The 20,238-nt window shown below is 38.7% G+C and overlaps 1 protein-coding gene across 1 annotated transcript in view; it reads right to left on the bottom strand.

Annotated features, from left to right (window-relative positions):
- The window catches only part of oxr1a (oxidation resistance 1a), a 330,399-nt gene that overhangs the window by 277,233 nt on the left and 32,928 nt on the right, over positions 1 to 20,238 (bottom strand). The window contains exon 2 of the mRNA XM_057833157.1: positions 17,950 to 18,036. Within this exon, the coding sequence (XP_057689140.1) occupies positions 17,950 to 17,966 (17 nt within the window). The 5' untranslated portion in view covers positions 17,967 to 18,036. The remainder of the gene's footprint in view (positions 1 to 17,949; positions 18,037 to 20,238) is intronic.

The following is a 20,238-nucleotide window of genomic DNA, read 5'->3' as shown; positions in this document are numbered from 1 at the left end:
TTACTTGGGTAAGATTCTGAGAAAAAATGTACATCTAAGAGTAGTTTTACCACACCATAATTTTTCTTTAACTTGAGTAGATTTGTCAAGACGAAACGCTACTCTTACTTTGCTACTTTGGGCTACACTGTATACTAGACTTATTTTTGCCAGAGATGCCGATAGTGGCTCTACCAGTTTCACCAATTAGACAGAGGTGCTGGAAGTCACTCACAACCAGGGTGCTGAGGATCTTTTTTAGTGTTTCCCATCCAAAAACAGTTGTTTTGGTCCAAATTTTTCATGCTGGCTCGTTTTCTCCATTAAAGGCGTGCAAAATAGCAGTACACGCGCATGCTGGACAGTTTCCGTACTACTACTAGGCTACTACAAAGACAGCGTTCTATTTTACCTACAGTGTGTGTTGGAGTTTTTGTATTGGAAATAAAAGTGCCCATGTAAGGTAAATCAGTGCAACTAGACAGCACAATGACACATGAACACATTTAAAAACTAAAAGGTCCAATAAGCCTCAGTTTAACACCCCCTTTTTACAACACTAAAATAAAGTACACACAAATATCCAACAGCCATCTGCATGGCAGCAGCTCAACCGCAACAACAAAGAATAATATGGCTACAATGCAGGCATTGTCTTACCTATTTAAAGACACCAAAGGTAGATAGAAATATCATTATAATCGTCTTAATTTTCGACCTTGAATTGAATTTTAGAAAATTTCGCTGATTCGCTTTTGTGCCATGTTAACGCCTCCTCTGTCAACAGTTAACTTTTCCAATAGCGCCTTATTCAACGTGACCTGGTAGCTAGCAAGGTGTCAGATAGTGACCCTGTTATTAACAAAAAACATTTTCAACATATATATTTATCCCTCAACTTCCCACTTCCTGTGCCACGGCAATGACATGTTGCAACAATAATCACATGACTCCATTATACCAATCAGATTTAACAATACAGTCACATGACCAGACACAAGTTTGCAGTCTGAAGTCATATGATCATGCCTGCCTGTTCAATCATGTTACGTCTTTAAAGCGCCTTAAAAATTAATCTTTTTGAAATAGGGTCAACATGACTCGAAAGCGCGGATTTTTTTTTTTTAACCTTTCTACCAGTTTTTATTTGGCAGTGATTTATTTCACACTGATACACTCGTTTTCAATTCATGGTAGTAAATACATTTTTCCTCAACTAGAGGGCCCGCTTGCTCTTTGGACAGGTAATGTTTCATTTTTCTAGTTAGAATTTTTTTTTAGACTTATATGGTGATGTAATAGGTTATACTGCAGTATAGTAATAACAGTTCATTCAGCAATAGATGTTGAGGAAAAAAATATACCATTTTCCTTAAAAAATCGCACTGTAAGCAGTTACTCACAAAGTTTCTCACTACTTGAGTATTCTTTTTACTGGATACTTTTTTTTACTTGTACTTCAGTACATTTTTTGGAAGACTGTTTTTACTTTTACTTCAGTAAACTTTCTGGCTACTCTACCCAGCTCTGGTGATAACTGATGTAATGGCAGATTATCTGTAATGTCTGCTGACAGCAATTTCATCTGCTTCCTGGAAATACTGGCTTTTAATGACGTTTTGCTCAACTACTCCATGACACAGACATGATTTTTTTCCCTTTAATTGTTAAACAAGATTCTTTTCGCTCGGATGCACTTGATCAAAACCTTGTGTTGTACTTTAAGCAAAGTATTCATACACAATTTGGACCCTGCAATCCTAATACTAAATGAATGTACCCAAACATGTTCATCTCCTTCCACAATTCTAGCAGAAACGTCTATTTAAAATATTCTTTCCATCCAACCTGTGGTCTTATCTTGCATCATGGCATTAGCCTGATTTTCGAGTGTGCTGATGTCACTCAATGCATCCGTGTTATCAGAGCGTCAGAAACTAGGACACTGAGAAAAGTTTGAGTGTTGAATGAAGTGCACACGATAACAAATATTAGCCTTAAATTGAGCAACTTCAGAAAGAAACAAATTATCAGCTACAATGAGTTATGTACATTTACTATCCTTGGACCTAAGACACACACAAAATAGTCAAGCCTATTGGTAACTTGACCACTTGGTCAGTGATATTTAATGGCAAACACACTAATCCAAACAAGAAAGTCACACACAAGCTCTGCATACATATGTCATTTTAAGGATAAAAAGACTGATGTGAGGGGGATGTGCAATAATGCCAAACCGATTAGAGTTGACCGTTTTAAAACCCTTGCAATGCTAGGACCTTTAGGAAAGGGAAAAAAGCAGCAAACATACATGTTGCTTTGAAAGTAAAACATGCCCACATTTGTGACACCCAGAGTGTGCTGCAATACATTTAGACTTGTAAAAGGTTCCGGAGGGTAGGTGGAGCTGTTATCCAACAGCAATGTAATCTTGCTTTAAGCTTCTTTAGCGTATAACATTTACGCAGCTACACAAAAAAGATCAGTACACAACATGCAACAGCAGTAATAATTGGACAAGCACATTCCGTCATGTGCATACACAAAATGTTTGCCTTGAACTGACCCTGTAAACTAAACTGTGCAGTTGCTGATAGTTTCTTCGACATTTACTGCTCATAGTGTCCATGACCATGATGGAGATAGAACCTTTTCTCGTAGGCACCATCTAACTGTTTGCATTACTCTAACACACTTAATAATAATCAATCAGGGAATAGTATCGTTTCTCGCATTTACTGTTTGACTGTTTGCATTATTCTAACACACCCGATATAAAATAAATAGCACTTATACCACAGTTTAAGGAAAGCAATGAGAATATACGGCATAAGAGATAAACAACGCCTTCTTATCACGGAAGCCCAACGTGTGCGTCATGCAACTGACTGAGCAAGATTGACGCTGACAAGCCCACGTCTGCACCACCAACTCTCGCAATCAGTTCTCACGTAGAGTCCAGAACAAATGGCGGGACGCTCTGTCCCAACACAAGGAACACCGGAGAACGCCCGATATCCCACTGATAACACGACTGACAAGACAAGACAAGAGCCCCTTTGACGCTGAGGTGGCGAAATCCACAACCCTCTTTGCCTAGACAACAGTAAGTCCCGAATCATCCTGTCCAATCCACAAATAGAGAATAATCCTAAACACACTCTTCTTCCTGCCCACAGCCCGCCCCGCGAGAGCCTTTAAAAGACTGAATGTTTAACTAAATTTGGTCATTTTTTCCTGGGAACCTTTTGTTGATGTATGATAGGGTGACCTTGCCTTCCTGCCTGAGTGTTTCTGTTTCGCCTTGCCGTTTTGATCACTGTCGACCTGAATAAATTGTCAACTTGTTTTCGGTGAGCCTTCTTTGAACCTTTCAAAATGGAGTCAGTACAAAGGGTTAAGACTAAGGTGAACGCGCGGAGTTTGGCCTTCTGGCCGGATTGTCGGGTCTCGCCGGCCCGGTTCGTTGGAGCTGCGCCAGCGCGGGTCCGGTGGTTCAGCTAGCGCGAATCCGGCAGTCTGGCTAGACGTCAGATTCCTTCAACCATAAGGCACAGAGACATAAATGTCAGAACTTGACCACTGACCAATGGAAAAATGTACTGCTAGTCAAAGTGTGCAGTAATGCTTACAATGTTCCAAATCATTCTATTCTGCAGTGATGGCAGAAAATGTTAAATGAAATGTTTGAATGTTTTCAGAAAGCACAAAATTAAATGGCTGCTCTCTTATACGGCAACCCTCCAAGAAGCTGTCCGTCAACAAGCTGTGAAATCATGCATAAAAACATAAACACACAGCCCTTGGCACAGATATGGGGACACCTATCAGCTTTTCAATCATTTCTGTATCCTAAATTGATATTTGAATGAATATTAAATGTCTGCAATAATACTAATCCATAGGTTTTACAGCCTGGATGTGAGGTAACCTCACCTTGAGAGCATTTCCTAGCACAAGATTTCAGTTAACATTCAATTCAAACAAATCTTAAGTCATCACGACCACCCAAAATATTCAAGAGCTCTGCCTGTTTTCAGGTAGCATGTACAGTATGTGCACATCTTGTGTATGTATGTATTCAGTTTTGTGAGCACCATTATTCCCGTGTTGTTCTTAAACGTATCACTCCGCACACGGGACCGAGAGATAAGAGACAGTGGGCTAATAAAATACTGGGGTTAAATAATAAATAATGGAAACACCTAACATTTTGGCATCATAATCATTGAACATAATTGTTAAAGAATGGACTGAGGAACATTTTAATGAAGTTGACCATCTTGTATGGTATGGCCGGCACAATCCAAAGACCTCAACATTATTGAGCATTTATGGTCGGTGTTAAAAATTCAATGAAGACGTCGATTTCCACCGCCGTCATCTCTAAAAATGTTAGCGGGTATTCTAACTGATGAATGGCTTAAAATTCCTTTGGAAACATTTCACAAATTGTATGAAAGAATACCTCCGAGTATTGAGACTGTAAATGTGGCAAAAGGCAGACCTACACCATGTTAAATTAGTTTCTGTTGATTTTTTAAGGTGTTTCCATCATTTTGTCCAACCCTTGTAAATCTTGAGAAAACAATAATGAATGCCTTTGTTGCGGCATTACAATATATTTGCTTTGCACGGTTTAGGCTAGAGCTGGGCGGTAAACCGAAAATTTACCGTCACCGAAATTCTTCACGATGACCGACGTAATTTTGACCATGTCGGTAAAGTCGGTAAATTCGGTAAATTAATAAAACAAGAAAATAGTATTTTCATCCCGCTTTGACTCTGTGTTGTTCGCCTATGTTCATTCCTCTTTAAGAAAGCAGTGAATGTACTCACGTAGGGAGTCACGTGATCATCAGGAAGCCAATCAAACAGAAGCCCGGCAAGCTAACGCTACAAGCAAAACGTGATGGAGTGTGGCTTAAGGGAGGTTCGCCAAACTTTCACCCGACATTTAATAGACTCTTGGTGGCATCCAGACAGGCTTTCACCCACTGTACTCCCTTGTTCTCACGATTTCCAGAGATGGTGCTTTCATTGCTTTCTACTGGTAGCCAGGCCACAGGCTAACGCTAGCGCCTAACGCTAGCGGCCGCTAGCGGCTAACGCTACAAATGAACGTGATGGAGTCTGATAGCGGCTCTAACCTTGTCAAAACGGCTGAACTTAATCAGTGGATTGTGCACGGACTGCATCTAGCAATTACTATGTCGCGTTATTTTGTATCTGACTGTGTGTGATTTCTCTGATAGCTTTTGTGATGGTAAAGCATTCAGCATTAAGCACAATCCAACGGTGAAACTTGTAATATGACCGAGAAATGGCCCCAGCTATTTTTCTGTATGTGCTTAATTCTGTGTCATTATTGCTATCATAAAATTTTAAGTGTTTCATTTGCAGAAGATCAATATAGCTTTAATGTGTGTCTGTCTGTCTGTTTGGGGGTTCATGTATGCCTGCATTTATTAAAAAATGCACTTGGGGGGGGGGGGGGGGGGGCTGAAACCATAAAGTAAACACTTGTATTGAATAATCATGTCACAGCAGCCATTAACAATAAATTGTCTTTTTGAAGTGTACTGTTCAAGCTGCAAGTCATTTGTGTTACAATGACATGTTTGCACAGGCATATTGATTTTGACAATGTAGATTGTTCAAGCCATACACGCTGTTATAAATGCTCATACTTGAATTCTTATTGTTTACAATACATTTTTATAAACCTAATGTCTAGACTGCATGTACAATTGTTAAATATATCAAATTGAATGCTGGTAACTAAATCAACAAGAAACTGTTAATCTGTATTTCATGCATTGATTCAGATTTTCAAATTATACAACAGTCCGCTTGGGCGACTTTATCGTCATTTATCGTTATCGAGGTAAATCTGCTCCATTTATCGTGATACGTATTTAAGGCCATATCGCCCACCCCTAGTTTAGGCCACGTAAAAGCTGACACTCCATCCCTGTCATGTAGCTCTCCAACAGAGGTGGGTAGTAACGCGTGACATTTACTCCATTACATTTACTTAAGTAACTTTTTGAGAAAAATGTACTTCTTAGAGTAGTTTTACCACGCAAAACTTTTTACAATTACTTGAGTAGATTTGTGAAGAGGAAACAATACTCTTACTTCACTATTTTGGGCTTCACTAGAGTCGTTACATTTGTCCTCTTGAATTTATATAATAACTTTATTTATGCCAGAGATAAGGACAGTCGCTGTCTGTTTCACCAATGAGACGTAGCAACAATAACCGCTCGACTCCACTATACCAAGGTAACCAGGTAACAATTTTTTTCTCCACTAGAGAGCACTTAGGCTGTATTCTTCTGGCCTGAATTCGATGATATTTGTGTCATCTTTTGGCCTAATAGGGTCATGCAATAGCTTATAGTACAGTCTAATAATACCAATTCATATAGATAAAGCTGTGCTGAGAAAAAAAAATACAATTATTATTTTTTAAAATCTCACATTGTAAGCAGTTACTCACAATGTTACTCATCATCATCATATTCTTTTCAATTTATACATTTTTACTTGTACTTGAGTCAATGAATGACTAATTTTACTTTTACTTGAGTAATATTAGAAGTAATGCTACTCTTACTTAAGTAAAGTTTTTGGCTACTCTACCCACCTCTGCTCTCCAGCACTGGCTTCACAATCAGGAAGGGAAATGACTGAATTAGTGACCCTAAAAAAAGCTTCTCAAGTTTAGAGTCAAAATTTGCATTGCACATTCACCACCTATATCTATTCATCTATCTATCTATATCATATATAATGCAAATGACTATACAATATTGACCAAATAATAACTGCTACTTTGCCAATTCCAACGACTTGCAGTTCATTGAACACTGATGAACACTATTTTTTCATGACAAGCAAAAGGGCATTTTAGACCAGGTGTTAATAATTTTCATGACAATTTAAGACACCAAAAAGGCAGGCTTCTTCGTATTTCCTTTAGGTTCAACAAGCTCGTCGGAATAGCTTGGATGTGGAAACTGTTTTTTCTTAGTGGAAGGTAGACACACACTTTGTATGAGGAAGTGCAAGAAGTCCTCATGACCAAATGATGTGAACTTGACTAGGGAGATCTGCTCTGTGAAATGGGCATTTCAAGACCCCGATCATTTGTGTTCGTGTGTCACCCCCTCACACCCCCTTGAAGTGGATTTCAAGAATGGAATGTACATACATAGATGTAAAGAACACAAGTAGTCAGACAAAAAGCAGTATATAATACGGCCTAATGAAAAGATTAGTTGCACCCATTTGCCAACTGCTGTTTGGGGTTATTCTGACACACAGTACTTGTCCAGTCTTAGACCGTGACCATGGCATCAGCATGCACAACGTCAGCAGAAAATATCTTGTTCCTTGCTTTACTGCGGAGTTTTACATCCTCAGGCTGATGCTGTCACTTGCTATTTTTTTTAACTGGCTCATCAAAATCAGGCCTGCACAGCAGTTCTGTCTGTGACGTAGTGGTAGCCAACAGATATTTCAAGCAGCAAAGGTGATTACAGTATTATTAAACATTGTTAATGTCCAACAGTGACTGCTAACATAAACAACTTGTGGACAACTTTAGAGCAAATAAACTATCTGTTATAGCACAAGGTCAATGTCATCGTGTTGTCGTTGTGTGTTCAATGAAGTGTCGACTGTGTCAATTTCTCAATTCTGCTACTCCATTTAAATAGATGTTTATGAAGTTTATCATCCACACATTAACGTCATAAATACAGTGGTACCTCTACATACAATTTATTTCATTCCAGGACCTGGTTTGTAAGTCGAAATGGCTGTATGCCGAACAGGATTTTCCCATAGGAATACATAATAGTTCGAATAACTTGTTCCACAGCCCAAAAACCTATGCTAAATCCTTAATAAACACTGCTGGTACAATTACAAATAGCAGTTTCACATAGCAAAACAAATACATATAAATACAAATCGGAATAATAATAAAAATGTAACAAATCGGGTTCTAATGTGGTGGTTGTGTTTTGCATGCTGTTCCTGAACACACCGTGTGACTGACGAGAGAAAGAGCGGTGCGCGAGAGTGGGAAGTTTTTACTTTCTTTCATGTTGCTGTTGGGGTCGGCTACGGCGGACAGTAGCTATGTTGTTTTGCACAAGATCTGAAATTAAATTATTAAAAACCTGACAAAACTGGCGACTTCCTTGCCGATGTTACAACAGTAATAGTAATCATAAATCAGAAGTAAGAAAGCGTTTTTATTGTCACCTTAACTTATAGAGACTGGAGAACAGAGGTCAGAGGAGAACGGCCATTTGTCGAGCAGGTTAACTCGCATACACACCACGCTCATATTTTTCTATCATTCCCTTCTTAATTTCAATGGTGTGCGTCACCTTTTACCTTTTTTCACCGCCTGTACTAACCTTCTTGGGACCCATGTTTATTTCTCCAGCAAAAAAATTCGCTGTGCGTCCGTCTTGCGGGAAAACAATGAAATTGCAACGCTGTTATAAATCTTTGTATTTTGAGCATGTCGTCATATGTTGAGACAAATTACGGATCAAATTGTACGTCGGATGTCGAAAGGATCGTATGTCGTGGTACCACTGTATCAGTAAACGAACGAATAGAATTATAAAATTCACCTTTAAAAACACATACGGATTACCGTTTTGTAGACATGGGTGTCAAAATCCAAATCTCTAAATCGACCGCATGTTTTCCCTTCTCTCTACATATGTAATATTTGTTTTCCCTTCTCTCTACAAATGTAATATGTAGAGGAAAGGGGAAAATATATAAATAAAAGACAATATGTAAACCTTAAGTTTTGCTTTGATGGTAGCTTTGGAACAAGAAAATCTTTATTTTATAAGCACACACATAAAATACATCAGTGGACTGTGCTTCTTAAAGGAATAAATAAGACATGACTCAGTAGCCTTTCTACTTCCTAATGAAAATCTCTTTCTTTTCCCACAGGCCAACAACAAAACAACCCACCTAAGCTGTCCTTTTTTAAAAATTCAACCTTTGAATTACTCACAGTCACTGCCTTGGAGTAGAAATAGTTTGTAAAAGAAATATTTTTCAGTTTGCTATTCTCCAACCTACATTGACTTTGGTTCATACAAGTTACATTGTTGTGCTATGTACAGTATGTATAGTATATTCTTTCAATACAGCCACATTGGCTGCACATTGAAGAAAAAAAAAGTCTGTCGTTTAGGTTGGTGAACAGATAATCTGCCTCCGATGTGTCTTTTCCATCTTTCGTTTGGCTATTTGTACCAGGGAATATACTATTTTGCCGAGGAAAGTGATCGAATGGTTGTCAATAACAGCAACAGAGAAGGAAAAGTGATTTGGACGAAGGCACCAACAGTAAAGTTCTCAATTATGATTTTAGAGATTTAGTCCGCGAGCCTGTGCTTGACATATACTGTATGACCTAGAAGGGGGTCCTATGGAGTCAGTATACAGCACTGGGGTGACAGTTTGTTAATAATGATTGGATCAGCATGCCTTTGTAGGGGGTTAATAATTACTAGAATGCACTACGGTCCCCAGAAACCACTTGCTTCCATCAACATACATAAGTAATCGAGTGCAAAACTAATTGATGTCGATCAACAGCTGAGAAATACAGCTAGCTACAGTGGGGAAAATAAGTATTTAGTCAACCACTAATTGTGCAAGTTCTCCCACTTGAAAATATTAGAGAGGCCTATTTGTCAACATGGGTAAACCTCAACCATGAGAGACAGAATGTGGAGAAAAAAACCCCAGAAAATCACATTTTTTTATTTTTAAAGAATTTATTTGCAAATCATGGTGGAAAATAAGTATTTGGTCAATACCAAAAGTTCATCTCAATACTTTGTTATGTACACTTTGTTGGCAATAACCAATGCCAAACGTTTTCTGTAACTCTTCACAAGCTTTTCACACACTGTTGCTGGTATTTTGGCCCATTCCTCCATGCAGATCTCTACAGCAGTGATGTTTTGGGGCTGTCATTGGGCAACACGGAATTTCAACTCCCTCCACAGATTTTCTATGGGGTTGAGATCTGGAGACCGGCTAGGCCACTCCAGGAACTTGAAATGCTTCTTACGAAGCCACTCCTTTGTTGCCCTGGCTGTGTGTTTGGGATCATTGTCATGCTGAAAGACCCAGCCACGTCTCATCTTCAATGCCCTTGCTGATGGAAGGAGATTTTCACTCAAAATCTCTCGATACATGGCCCCATACATTCTTTCCTTGACACATATCAGTCGTCCTGGTCCGTTTGCAGAAAAACAGCCCCAAAGCATGATGTTTCCACCTCCATGCTTCACAGTGGGTATGGTGTTCTTCGGATGTAATTCAGTATTCTTTCTTCTCCAAATACGAGAACCTGTGTTTCTACCAAAAAGTTCTATTTTGGTTTCATCTGACCATAACACATTCTCCCAGTCCTCTTCTGGATCATCCGAATGCTCTGTAGTGAACCGCAGACGGTCCTGGACGTCTACTTTCTTCAGCAGGGGGACATGTCTGGCAGTGCAGGATTTGAGTCCCTGGCGGTGCATTGTGTTTCTAATAGTGGCCTTTGTTCCTGTGGTCCCAGCTCTTTGTAGGTCATTCACTAGGTCCCCCTGTGTGGTTCTGCGATTTTTGCTCACCGTTGTTGTTATCATTTTGACGCCACGGGGTGAGATCTTGCATGAAGCCCCAGATCGAGATTATCAGTGGTCTTGTATGTCTTCCAGTTTCTAATAATTGCTCCCACAGTTGATTTCTTTACACCAAGCGTTTTACCTATTGCAGATTCAGTTTTCCCAGCCAGCATGTTGGCCCAAAATTAATAATGAAAAACAGATGTCAATATTAACCAATATAATTATAAAAGGATTTTATCGGGCGATATAAATGACAGCCCGATAATACCGGACAACTAATAAATTACATTAAAAAACTTACCTTTAACCGTCAAGTATACATAATTTTTAATGCCTCGAATACTTAGTTTAATGCTTTTTACACACTGGATTTTGACAAATCCATTTACCGGTAATGACTTTTAATGCTTTTAATGACCCGCACAAACCTTGCATACAGTATTTCAGCTCTGATTACAACCCAAGTGCTGGGTGTTGTCAGAAGTTTAAATATTTAGATCATGAGGATATGATGAATTGATCAATATATCCATGTGAGCTAGTATGCAGTTTAATTCTACATACATCATGTCATGTACACAAGCTGATGCTAAGGACACCCTGAATATTGTGTGTTGTAACTGACAGAACAGAGCTTAGTCATAGTTTGGATGAGTCAGCCAATTTGAATGGCACCTCACCAACTTTATGCAGAGTGGTGTACTTTGTACGCTTAGTACGCACATATTAGTTCTACAACGAAGATCCAGTCCGTGAAAGGAGGAAAAGGTGTCCAAAGAAAATCTTGATCCAACCATAAACCTGGTGTCCTGCAAAATACTGTATGGACTGGATTTGGAAAAAACTAAGTATTATTAAAATCTCAAAAGCAAACTTTGTGTTTTGACATAGTTAGTGTATACTCAACTGCATTAATTTTGTCATCCAAATGCAATTATCTGGAAAAATGTTGAAAGAAGGCAACGCTATAACCTAACTAACAACCTACCAAACCTTAAACCTAACTGATATTTAAAAGAAAAAACCTGATGCACAGCAAATTTTGCCTGGTTTATGTTTTTTCTTGTTGTTTTATAAAGTGGAAGATTTAGGAAACCTTGGAATCTGAGCAGCCACTGCAACTTAGATGAATTCCCAAAAATCAGAGCTGTGGTGGTGTCACTTCATAAATGTCCCAGAATAAAAGAATCTGTTTAACAGCACTCCGGTTACATTTTAATGAGAACATTTAGGAACAAACAAGCTGTGGAAATGCTCAACTCACCAGTTTTGTTCATTAGAGTGTAAAAGATTAGGTTAGAATGTTTTAGAGCATCAGAAGCACAAACAACTTTGCCTTTGGAATATACATGCCTCTGCTCTAGTCTTCATTCAGTTTAATTTATAACATAATTTGCTATGTTCAGATTACATTTTAATAGAACTTTTAATTAGACTTCTGCCTTGTATACAAATGTTTCAAATGTCTTAAGGGAATCCATGAGCAAAACCAATATTAAGAAATCAAAAATAAAGAGACATCAGCAAACCGCAACCTCTGCCAGTTATACAGATTTTCTTCACTTTTTTATGTTTCAATTAGCAGTTTAGAAGGAGAAAAATGAGTAGCTTCTTATTCAGCAAAAATGTGAATGTGATTCAGAGGCTTTGAATTTTCAGATAGCAACCTGCTATATTCATTTTGAGCATATCCATGTCATCTGCTGTGCTGACACAGCTCCCACAAGACAAAGTGCTGGTTTGGTTTAATCATCTTCTCACCCACAGTATGATGATCACACACTGTGGGAAGACAGGTGGATGCAGCATTGTGAGGGCACTCAGTCCTCATTACCACAAAACATGTATTAGTTTTGTTATCTCTGACATACAATCATTTCCAATACCAATACCAATTACAGCAAAATTACTAATTTATGGCTGCTTTCTTCATTAACAGTGCTTGACCTATTTTCACCAACATTCCACGGTCATTTGGACAATAGACAAAAAAAAAAAAAAAAAAACCTAGACCAAAGGGTCGACAGCATCAGATATCAATTTTTGAAGCTTCAGTCAAAATTAAAACCACAGTCATATTATTCATGCATTCATTCGTTTATCTTCTAATCTATACCACTTATCCTCACGAGCCATTCCCAGCTAACTATGAGCAGTAGGCGAAGTACACCCTGAGTTGGTTGCCAGCCAATTGCATTCATACCTTGTGATCACAGTTTTCAATCATCTTGCCATGCATGTTTTTAGGATGTGGGAGGAAGCTGGAGTACCTGGAGAAAACCAACACAGGCTCAGGAAAACATGTCCACAGAGGAAGGCAAGAGCCCGGGATTGAAAACCTGATTTCAGAACTGTGTAGAGAACATGCTACCTGCTCTTCCACTGTGCCTCTATTGTCATATTATATTTCTATTAATATTATGTCATTTATTTATTGCACAGCTGAGATTTTTACAGTATATTTAATCAGTTTTGCAATGTGATTATACCTTAGGGTTACCATATTGTGATTTCCAAAAAGAGGACACTCGGCCAGGCAGGAGATACTCAAATTTTACTCGAAGTTCACTCTCAAAGATGCCTTATCAATTTAATATATTTAAAGTGTGCCTCCCCCGCCTGGATAGAAAATTCAGTTTTATAATAAAATGATAGCTACATAGCCAAAGACACAAATTCAAATTCTCAGAGGTTACTCAACAGGCTTTATCATACCTAAAATAATAGAACAATTATAATGTTTTTAAAAAATGGTATGAAATAATGATTTTGGGGGGAAAAAAATGTCTCTTCTGTCTTAGCAAATCATCCTGAAAAAAATAATTTCTGTCTTTTCAATTCTTACTGTACAAATATATAATCTTAAATATTGTTCTAATTAATGACTCTTCTGCAAAATCCAGCTTTAACAGAAAGCTATAATAATGTAAATCAAACCGTAGCCACACAACAGTACTACTTTAACAAAACAAAACAAAAAAACAAAAAAAAAAAACAAAAAAAAAACGTCACTTTAGTCTTTAGTTGTTTTTTTTGTGTGTTTTAGCACTTTGGGGGACGATGCAACACAGCTCCGACGTCTGTTTTCTCTGTTACTGAGCACAGTAGAACCAATCACTGCATGGTTTCCCCTACATTTAAAAGATTGTGGCACACCGCCACACCAAAATAAAAGCTGCCACGCCTTGCAAATTACATGTTGTTGTTTTTTTTTTAAGTCCGTTTCAAACTAGCGGCAGCCTAGAGTGAAGGGTTCAGCGGCAACCTATTCATTGTGTATTGTAATGTCCGTAACTAAGCGAGGCCCCCTTGAGAGTCGCTCGAACTGGGTAGCTGTGATGTAGGGGTAAGCGAGGAGGAAAAATGTTTTTCTTTATTATTGTTGCCACAATAAAGCGGGTAAGCCAATACCGACTCCTCTCTTTCTTCCCCCCGATCCGGGCCATTAACTTTTTTGGATCGTACTTTTCGGCAAAAGTGAGCGGTGGACAGCCGTCTTTGACGGAACAGCAAGTTGGAATGAATCTGCACCGAGAGGCAAGGCCTTGCTCTATTTTCAGAGCGCCGCTGCGCTAATGCTAACAATGCATCCAATAGCAGAGGGGTCGACGTATTTACAGTGTATCACAAAAGTGAGTACACCCCTCGCATTTCTGCAGATATTTGAGTACTAGTATATCTTTTCATGGGACAACACTGACAGAATTACACCTTGACACAATGAAAAGTAGTCTGTGTGCAGCTTATATAATAGAGTTAATTTATTTTCCCCTCAAAATAACTCAAAATATAGCCATTAATATCTAAACCCCTAGCAACAAAAGTGAGTACACTGCATGGGAACTACGTACATCCCCGAATGTCCAAATTGAGTAGTGCTTGTCATTTTCCCACGAAAATGTCATGTCACTCATTACAGGAGTGCTGTCAGCATTGCTGCAGAGATTGAAGAGGTGGGGGGTCAGCCTGTTAATGCTCAGACCATACGCCACACTCTACATCAAATTGGTGTGCATGGCTGTCACCCCAAGAGGAAGCCTTTTCTGAAGACGGTACACAAGAAAGCCTGCCACATCAATTTGATGTAGAGTGCGGCGTACGGTCTGAGCACTAACAGGCTGACCCCCCACCTCTTCAATCTCTGCAGCAATGCTGACAGAACTCCTGTAACGAGTGACATGACATTTTGGAAGGAAAATGACAAGTAGTAGTCCGTAGTTCCCATGCGGTGAACTCACTTTTGTTGCCAGGGGTTTAGATATTAAAGGCAATATTTTGAGTTACTTTGAGGGGAAAATAAATTAACTCTATTATATAAGCTGCACACAGACTACTTTTCATTGTGTCAAAGTGTCATTTTGTCAGTGTTGTCCCATGAAAAGATATACATAAATATCTGCAGAAATGCGAGGGGTGTACTCACATTTGAATTACACTGTATATCTGTGCTATCAGGCTGTTTCGGTTGACAGATATACACAATAACGGTTGACGAAACCTCGATAAATGTTTTTTTTTTTCAAGTTTCGCGAGCTTTGGGACTCTCGAAAAATGACTCTCATAACTCTCTTTGCTAAGCTAAATTGTACCTCGATGTGCGTTTGTGTGGAAATGTAATGTAACAGAAAACTTCACTTTCTCACCAAAACTAGTAAAACTCTACACGGCTATTAGAATTTCCCCCTACTCCTTGAAATAGGTCCGTTAACAGAAGGACTATTATTGTCGTGGTAATGTAGTACATATTAGGGCCAAACAAAAGGAAAAAGAAGGATAACGAGTTGTAAGTCGTATTATTACGTAGGGTATTGTAGCCGTAATCAGCTACGCATTTTACATTTATGTACCGTTGCTGAGAGCAATGACATTAGCCTGGCTAATGAAATATTTCAAATAGATCTTTGTTATGGTTCTTCTTGGGGAAAAAATTGTGGGGGAAAAAAATTCTCATTGGTCATGATATGACACAATTTCGCCATGGCGCGACATAGTGAGGCTGTCAGACTCCGATGCAACCCACCACCACAGCTTCAAAAAATCCTCGTAAAAACCCTGTTGGGCTCTTTGTGCAAAGTGTCCGTTCATTTCAACACACTCTAATTGGTCCCGCGAAAAATAATGAAAACCGGACATTTTCATGAAGTCATAAAACCCCGTCGGAAGCCCCGGGCAGGATGTAAAAAGTGGACGTGTCCAGGCAAAAGAGGACGTTTGGTCACTCTATTATACCTGAGTGATAGTCACATTCAAAAACGTTTCACTTTAGAGCACTTCTGTGAAATTGAGAAAAATTAGTGCATATTATTGGCAGCTCTACGAAGATCCAGAGTTTGTGTTAGGCCTTAAGATAATATGTTTCTAATGTATTTATTTATTTATTTTTATTTAACCTTTATTCAACCAGGAAAAAATCTCATTGAGATTGAGATCTCTATTACAAGAGAGTCCTGGCCAAGACAGGCAGCAGCACAAACAAAGAGTTGCAAAAACAAACACAGTTCAAAACAAAGCACAAAAAACAGTTCATAAAATAATAATTAAAAAAAAAAAAAAAACAGCAGTCAAAGCATCTACAGCCAAATGTACTTGCTTCCAAGTCTTTCAGAGGAGCCTTAAAGCATCAAGCAACAACAGATCCTGTGATTTAAGAATTTTTTGTAGCTCATTCCATGCAGAACAGGCAACATAGCTGAAAGCCCTGCTACCTAGTGCAGTGTGTACCCTTGGTGCAGTCAATAGAAACAAGTCCTGATGCCAAAGGTTTGACTTCCTGTGCTTCATTGAGTGACATAATTCCCCAACTAAGATGGAAGCAGGCCAAGAATGTCTTCATAAACAAAGACTTGCCAGTGATAGTCTACAGGTGGACAAAGCAGACCATCCAACCTTGGCATACAGTGGCAGTTCTAGGATTTTTCTGAAACACGTGCCACATGTAATCCTCCCGGGCCAAAAATCGCTGCCATCTTTGTTCAGTGTTTGTTTTGGGCAACTAGGCAATACCGCAGATTATACTGCATGTGGTGGTGAAAACATCTTTGCCCCAGTAAATTTTGTAATAATTCATATTTAACCATACTGTGTGCAAGTAAAGATGCAATACTTGGGACAATAATTTTGATCACTTTTTTGAAAAGCCATTTTCAACACGAAAAGCAGTATTAATACTTAACATACTCTACAAACAACATTATCACATTATCTCTCACTTCAGGAAAGAAGGATCCACCAATTGCCATGCTTTGTGCTAAAACAGAAACAGGTGCACTTCAAGGGTCATTCAAATTAGTGGTGGGGCAAGTGCCCATGTGGCCCCATCCCCTAAAACCGCCATTGCGAGCATATCAAAAGCAGTGGTGAGTAACCGATCTGGGGTTTGTAATACATCTCAGTGCTATATGGTAGATAGTATCTAATGCATGAAGACAATAAGCAGATGAATGTAAATAAAGGACGCGACCATAGTTAAGTACAAATATAAAAGTTGATTCAACGAGCCTCGTCGTCGAATCAAAGGGAAAACAGGCTTTGTTTCTAAAATAAAAAACAATTTTCAGCTTAATTTTTTTGACCAAATGCTGAATATGAGGCTTAAAAGACAATGAATCATCAATTATGAATCCAAGACACCTAAATTGTGACACTGTCTCAATTTCAGTACTTAGAACAGTTACAATCAATGGAAGATTCCCTTTAGTTCATAATAGATTCATAATAATGCATTGAATTCACTTGGGATCCACTGGGGCACTCCCGGTAAAAATGAATTGGTCACCTGCCCTATAAAGGGTTATTTACCTGTGAGCCCAAAACTTGAAGTCCATCACATAAACCCCTTTATGACTTTTACTTATTAAATGATAGACCAATGAACTAAGAATACTGGACTATACTATCAAAGCATCAAGCATCTTCTCTTCAACTGAATCCACATCTGTCATATCGAGTACGCAAAGTAAGCATTGCAAGATCATAGAAACCACAAACGCCAAAGTCAAATGATTTGTACATGTATGGTACTACAAGCTACATTAAAAACAGAAAATGACAGACAAGGACAAAGGATCATGACAGGGTTTACGCAAGTTGTCTGAATGAAGTATTTACACACAACTAAAGGATTATCAGATGTGCTGTAGTAGCTATAAATATACCATTTACTGTAAATAGACAATCATCATCTGGACCGCCGTTAATGCATGCACCTTAGATTAAGTCACCAAATCGCTACGTAATTTATATTTACATTATCTACTTTGCCTATGAAAAAAAGTGATATTGTCCTGACCTTTTTGTGCTGAACATGATGCTGGCAGTGTCTTCTTTCTCTTTCTCAGGCCCTCAAAGATCTACAGTTGGTTTGGTCTTTTCAAATCTGCAGGACAGTCACACAGACAGAGGACAAACACACATACAGGAGAGCGAGAAGAAAATGGTAGTGAGATTCTCAGCATCACAGTCATGTCGCCCTCAGGTTTCTGCATAACTCTGCCATGCTGACCTCACTAAGCTTAATTAGCATGCCTCCAACTGAGCTACATAATTGACTGGCAATAAAAGACGTCTCATAAAATCTGTAAAACAATGGTGTTGCAGTAATAGCCACAATTGTAACTCCTTTTTTTCTTTTTAGCGCATTGTAACAACAGTAAGAATTATTAACAAATTGATTCAATTGATCTGACACACTAAAAAAAGCCATTAAAACTTCATTTTAAAATCTATTATATTATGCCAGTAAGCAGTTTGGTGGCATAGCCTAACCAACTTCCTATAACCTCTAAATTTATACCATAAACATCACAAGTTAGCCTGGCTGTTGCATGTAATGGTTATCAGAGACTGCAGATGAGAAGCTGGAGTAAAAGAAGACCGGATTCAATAATTAATGGGGAGGTCTACAGGCCTCACTTCTCACCTTCTCTTGTCTATAATGAGATGAGTAGATGGCCAGGGGGAAGGAAAAGAAAATTTGGGTGATTAAAGTGCCCGGCTGAGACCCATCTAACTTCATCTTGACGCATGCGTTGGATGCACAAGCCTGCGTGTGCATACACATTATCTCATTTACAACACCTACAGAGTTTCCTTACACCCACAAACACGCTGGGAACACAGCTGAATGGAAAGAAGGCAAAAGGTTAACAAAGTAGCTTAACACAGGAAACATCTGATCATTCATTCAGGTGACAAGGACACTGTTTGTGAACAAAGGCATAAAAGAAATGTGTAGCTCCCATTAGGTAAAGGCTTGGAATATTCTTTAAAAGTAACATAAATAGAGCCATCTACTGTGATTAAATGTTCTGACACTGCATTGCCAGTTGTCATGATGTCTAATTAGTAAAATGATGACACTATAGGATTAGGCATTTTAATGCCAAGCTTCCAAATAAATAGAAAAGCCCTGTGCAAATCCCATCCAAACAGTCACAATTATGCCTTATTAGGATCTTGCTTTAAAAACAATGTAGGTACATGTATAATAGAGCAGTGGTACAATTTTCTAATATATTATACTATTTTTTAAATCCAATCTGAGTAAAGTTGCAGAGCTCGGAATATGGAGATGATTTACACCAAAAAAAAGTAGGGGGAAAAACTGATAACGTTCAGAGCTTTAAAATCATAACACTGAGTGCTTTACATAACTAAGCCGGATCACAGGGAAAATAAACATTCAAGTGCTCAGGACTAAGACAAATTCCAAACATGCTTTCAGCACTCATTTTGGAAAATATGGTAGCATAGCAACAGATCAGTGAAATTCTAACTGAACTTCCAGGAAGAAACGAAGAAATGAAATTGTAAATGTGTATTATTTATATGTTTCCCTCAGGTATTTATCTTCAAGTGCCGTGTTTGTGCCCCAATGTATGTATGTCTCACTTATGTTAGTCCTGTGTTATGTGTAGGCATGTGCCGATTACCGGTTTCAAGGTATACCTGGGTATGATAACGTCAAGGTTTCGAAACCGTAAAAATTTTCCATCATACCGTCCCTAAGGTATTAGCTATTTTTTGTTCCAAAAATGCATGGAGAAATCCCTCGCTTGCAGTTGTAAGGCTCAACCCTCCCCCACTGGTTGTGGCTCAGAGTCAGTGAATCAGCTGTGCTAAATGATGGCTGGAGGACGTGAAACTCCTGAACTTTTTCCACCATTGAAGAAAACGCAATCGCTGGTATGGGAATACTTCTGCTACAGAAAAATTACAGATGGCCGTTCTTTTAAAGGAAGAGGGCCAACCGACATGTAAAACATGTTTGCGGAGGGTGGCTGCCAAGGAGGCAATACCTCCAAAATGATTTTGCATTTATACAAAATTAAAGGTTAGTAAAGACTGTCATGAATGTTTCCCACTACCTAAGAGTTAACTACAGCGTATTCAGTGTGTCTCGCGGTGGTAAAACGTAGTGCTATTTTTCTCTCTGGCAACTGTGTTGAGAAAGAGTGTGTATAATGTAAACATGATATGAGTCATACGCACGTGCTTTTTATGGAAATCAATTTTTTTTTGTTCTGATGGTAATGATGTTGACCTGTGGCTGTGGGTTTAGGGTCACATTCAGGACTGC

This window comes from Corythoichthys intestinalis, chromosome 4 (genome assembly GCF_030265065.1).
Source record: "Corythoichthys intestinalis isolate RoL2023-P3 chromosome 4, ASM3026506v1, whole genome shotgun sequence".
NCBI classification, from domain to species: Eukaryota; Metazoa; Chordata; class Actinopteri; order Syngnathiformes; family Syngnathidae; genus Corythoichthys; species Corythoichthys intestinalis.
Note: the sequence above shows the minus strand (reverse complement) of the source record. Positions and strands in the feature narration are given on the sequence as shown.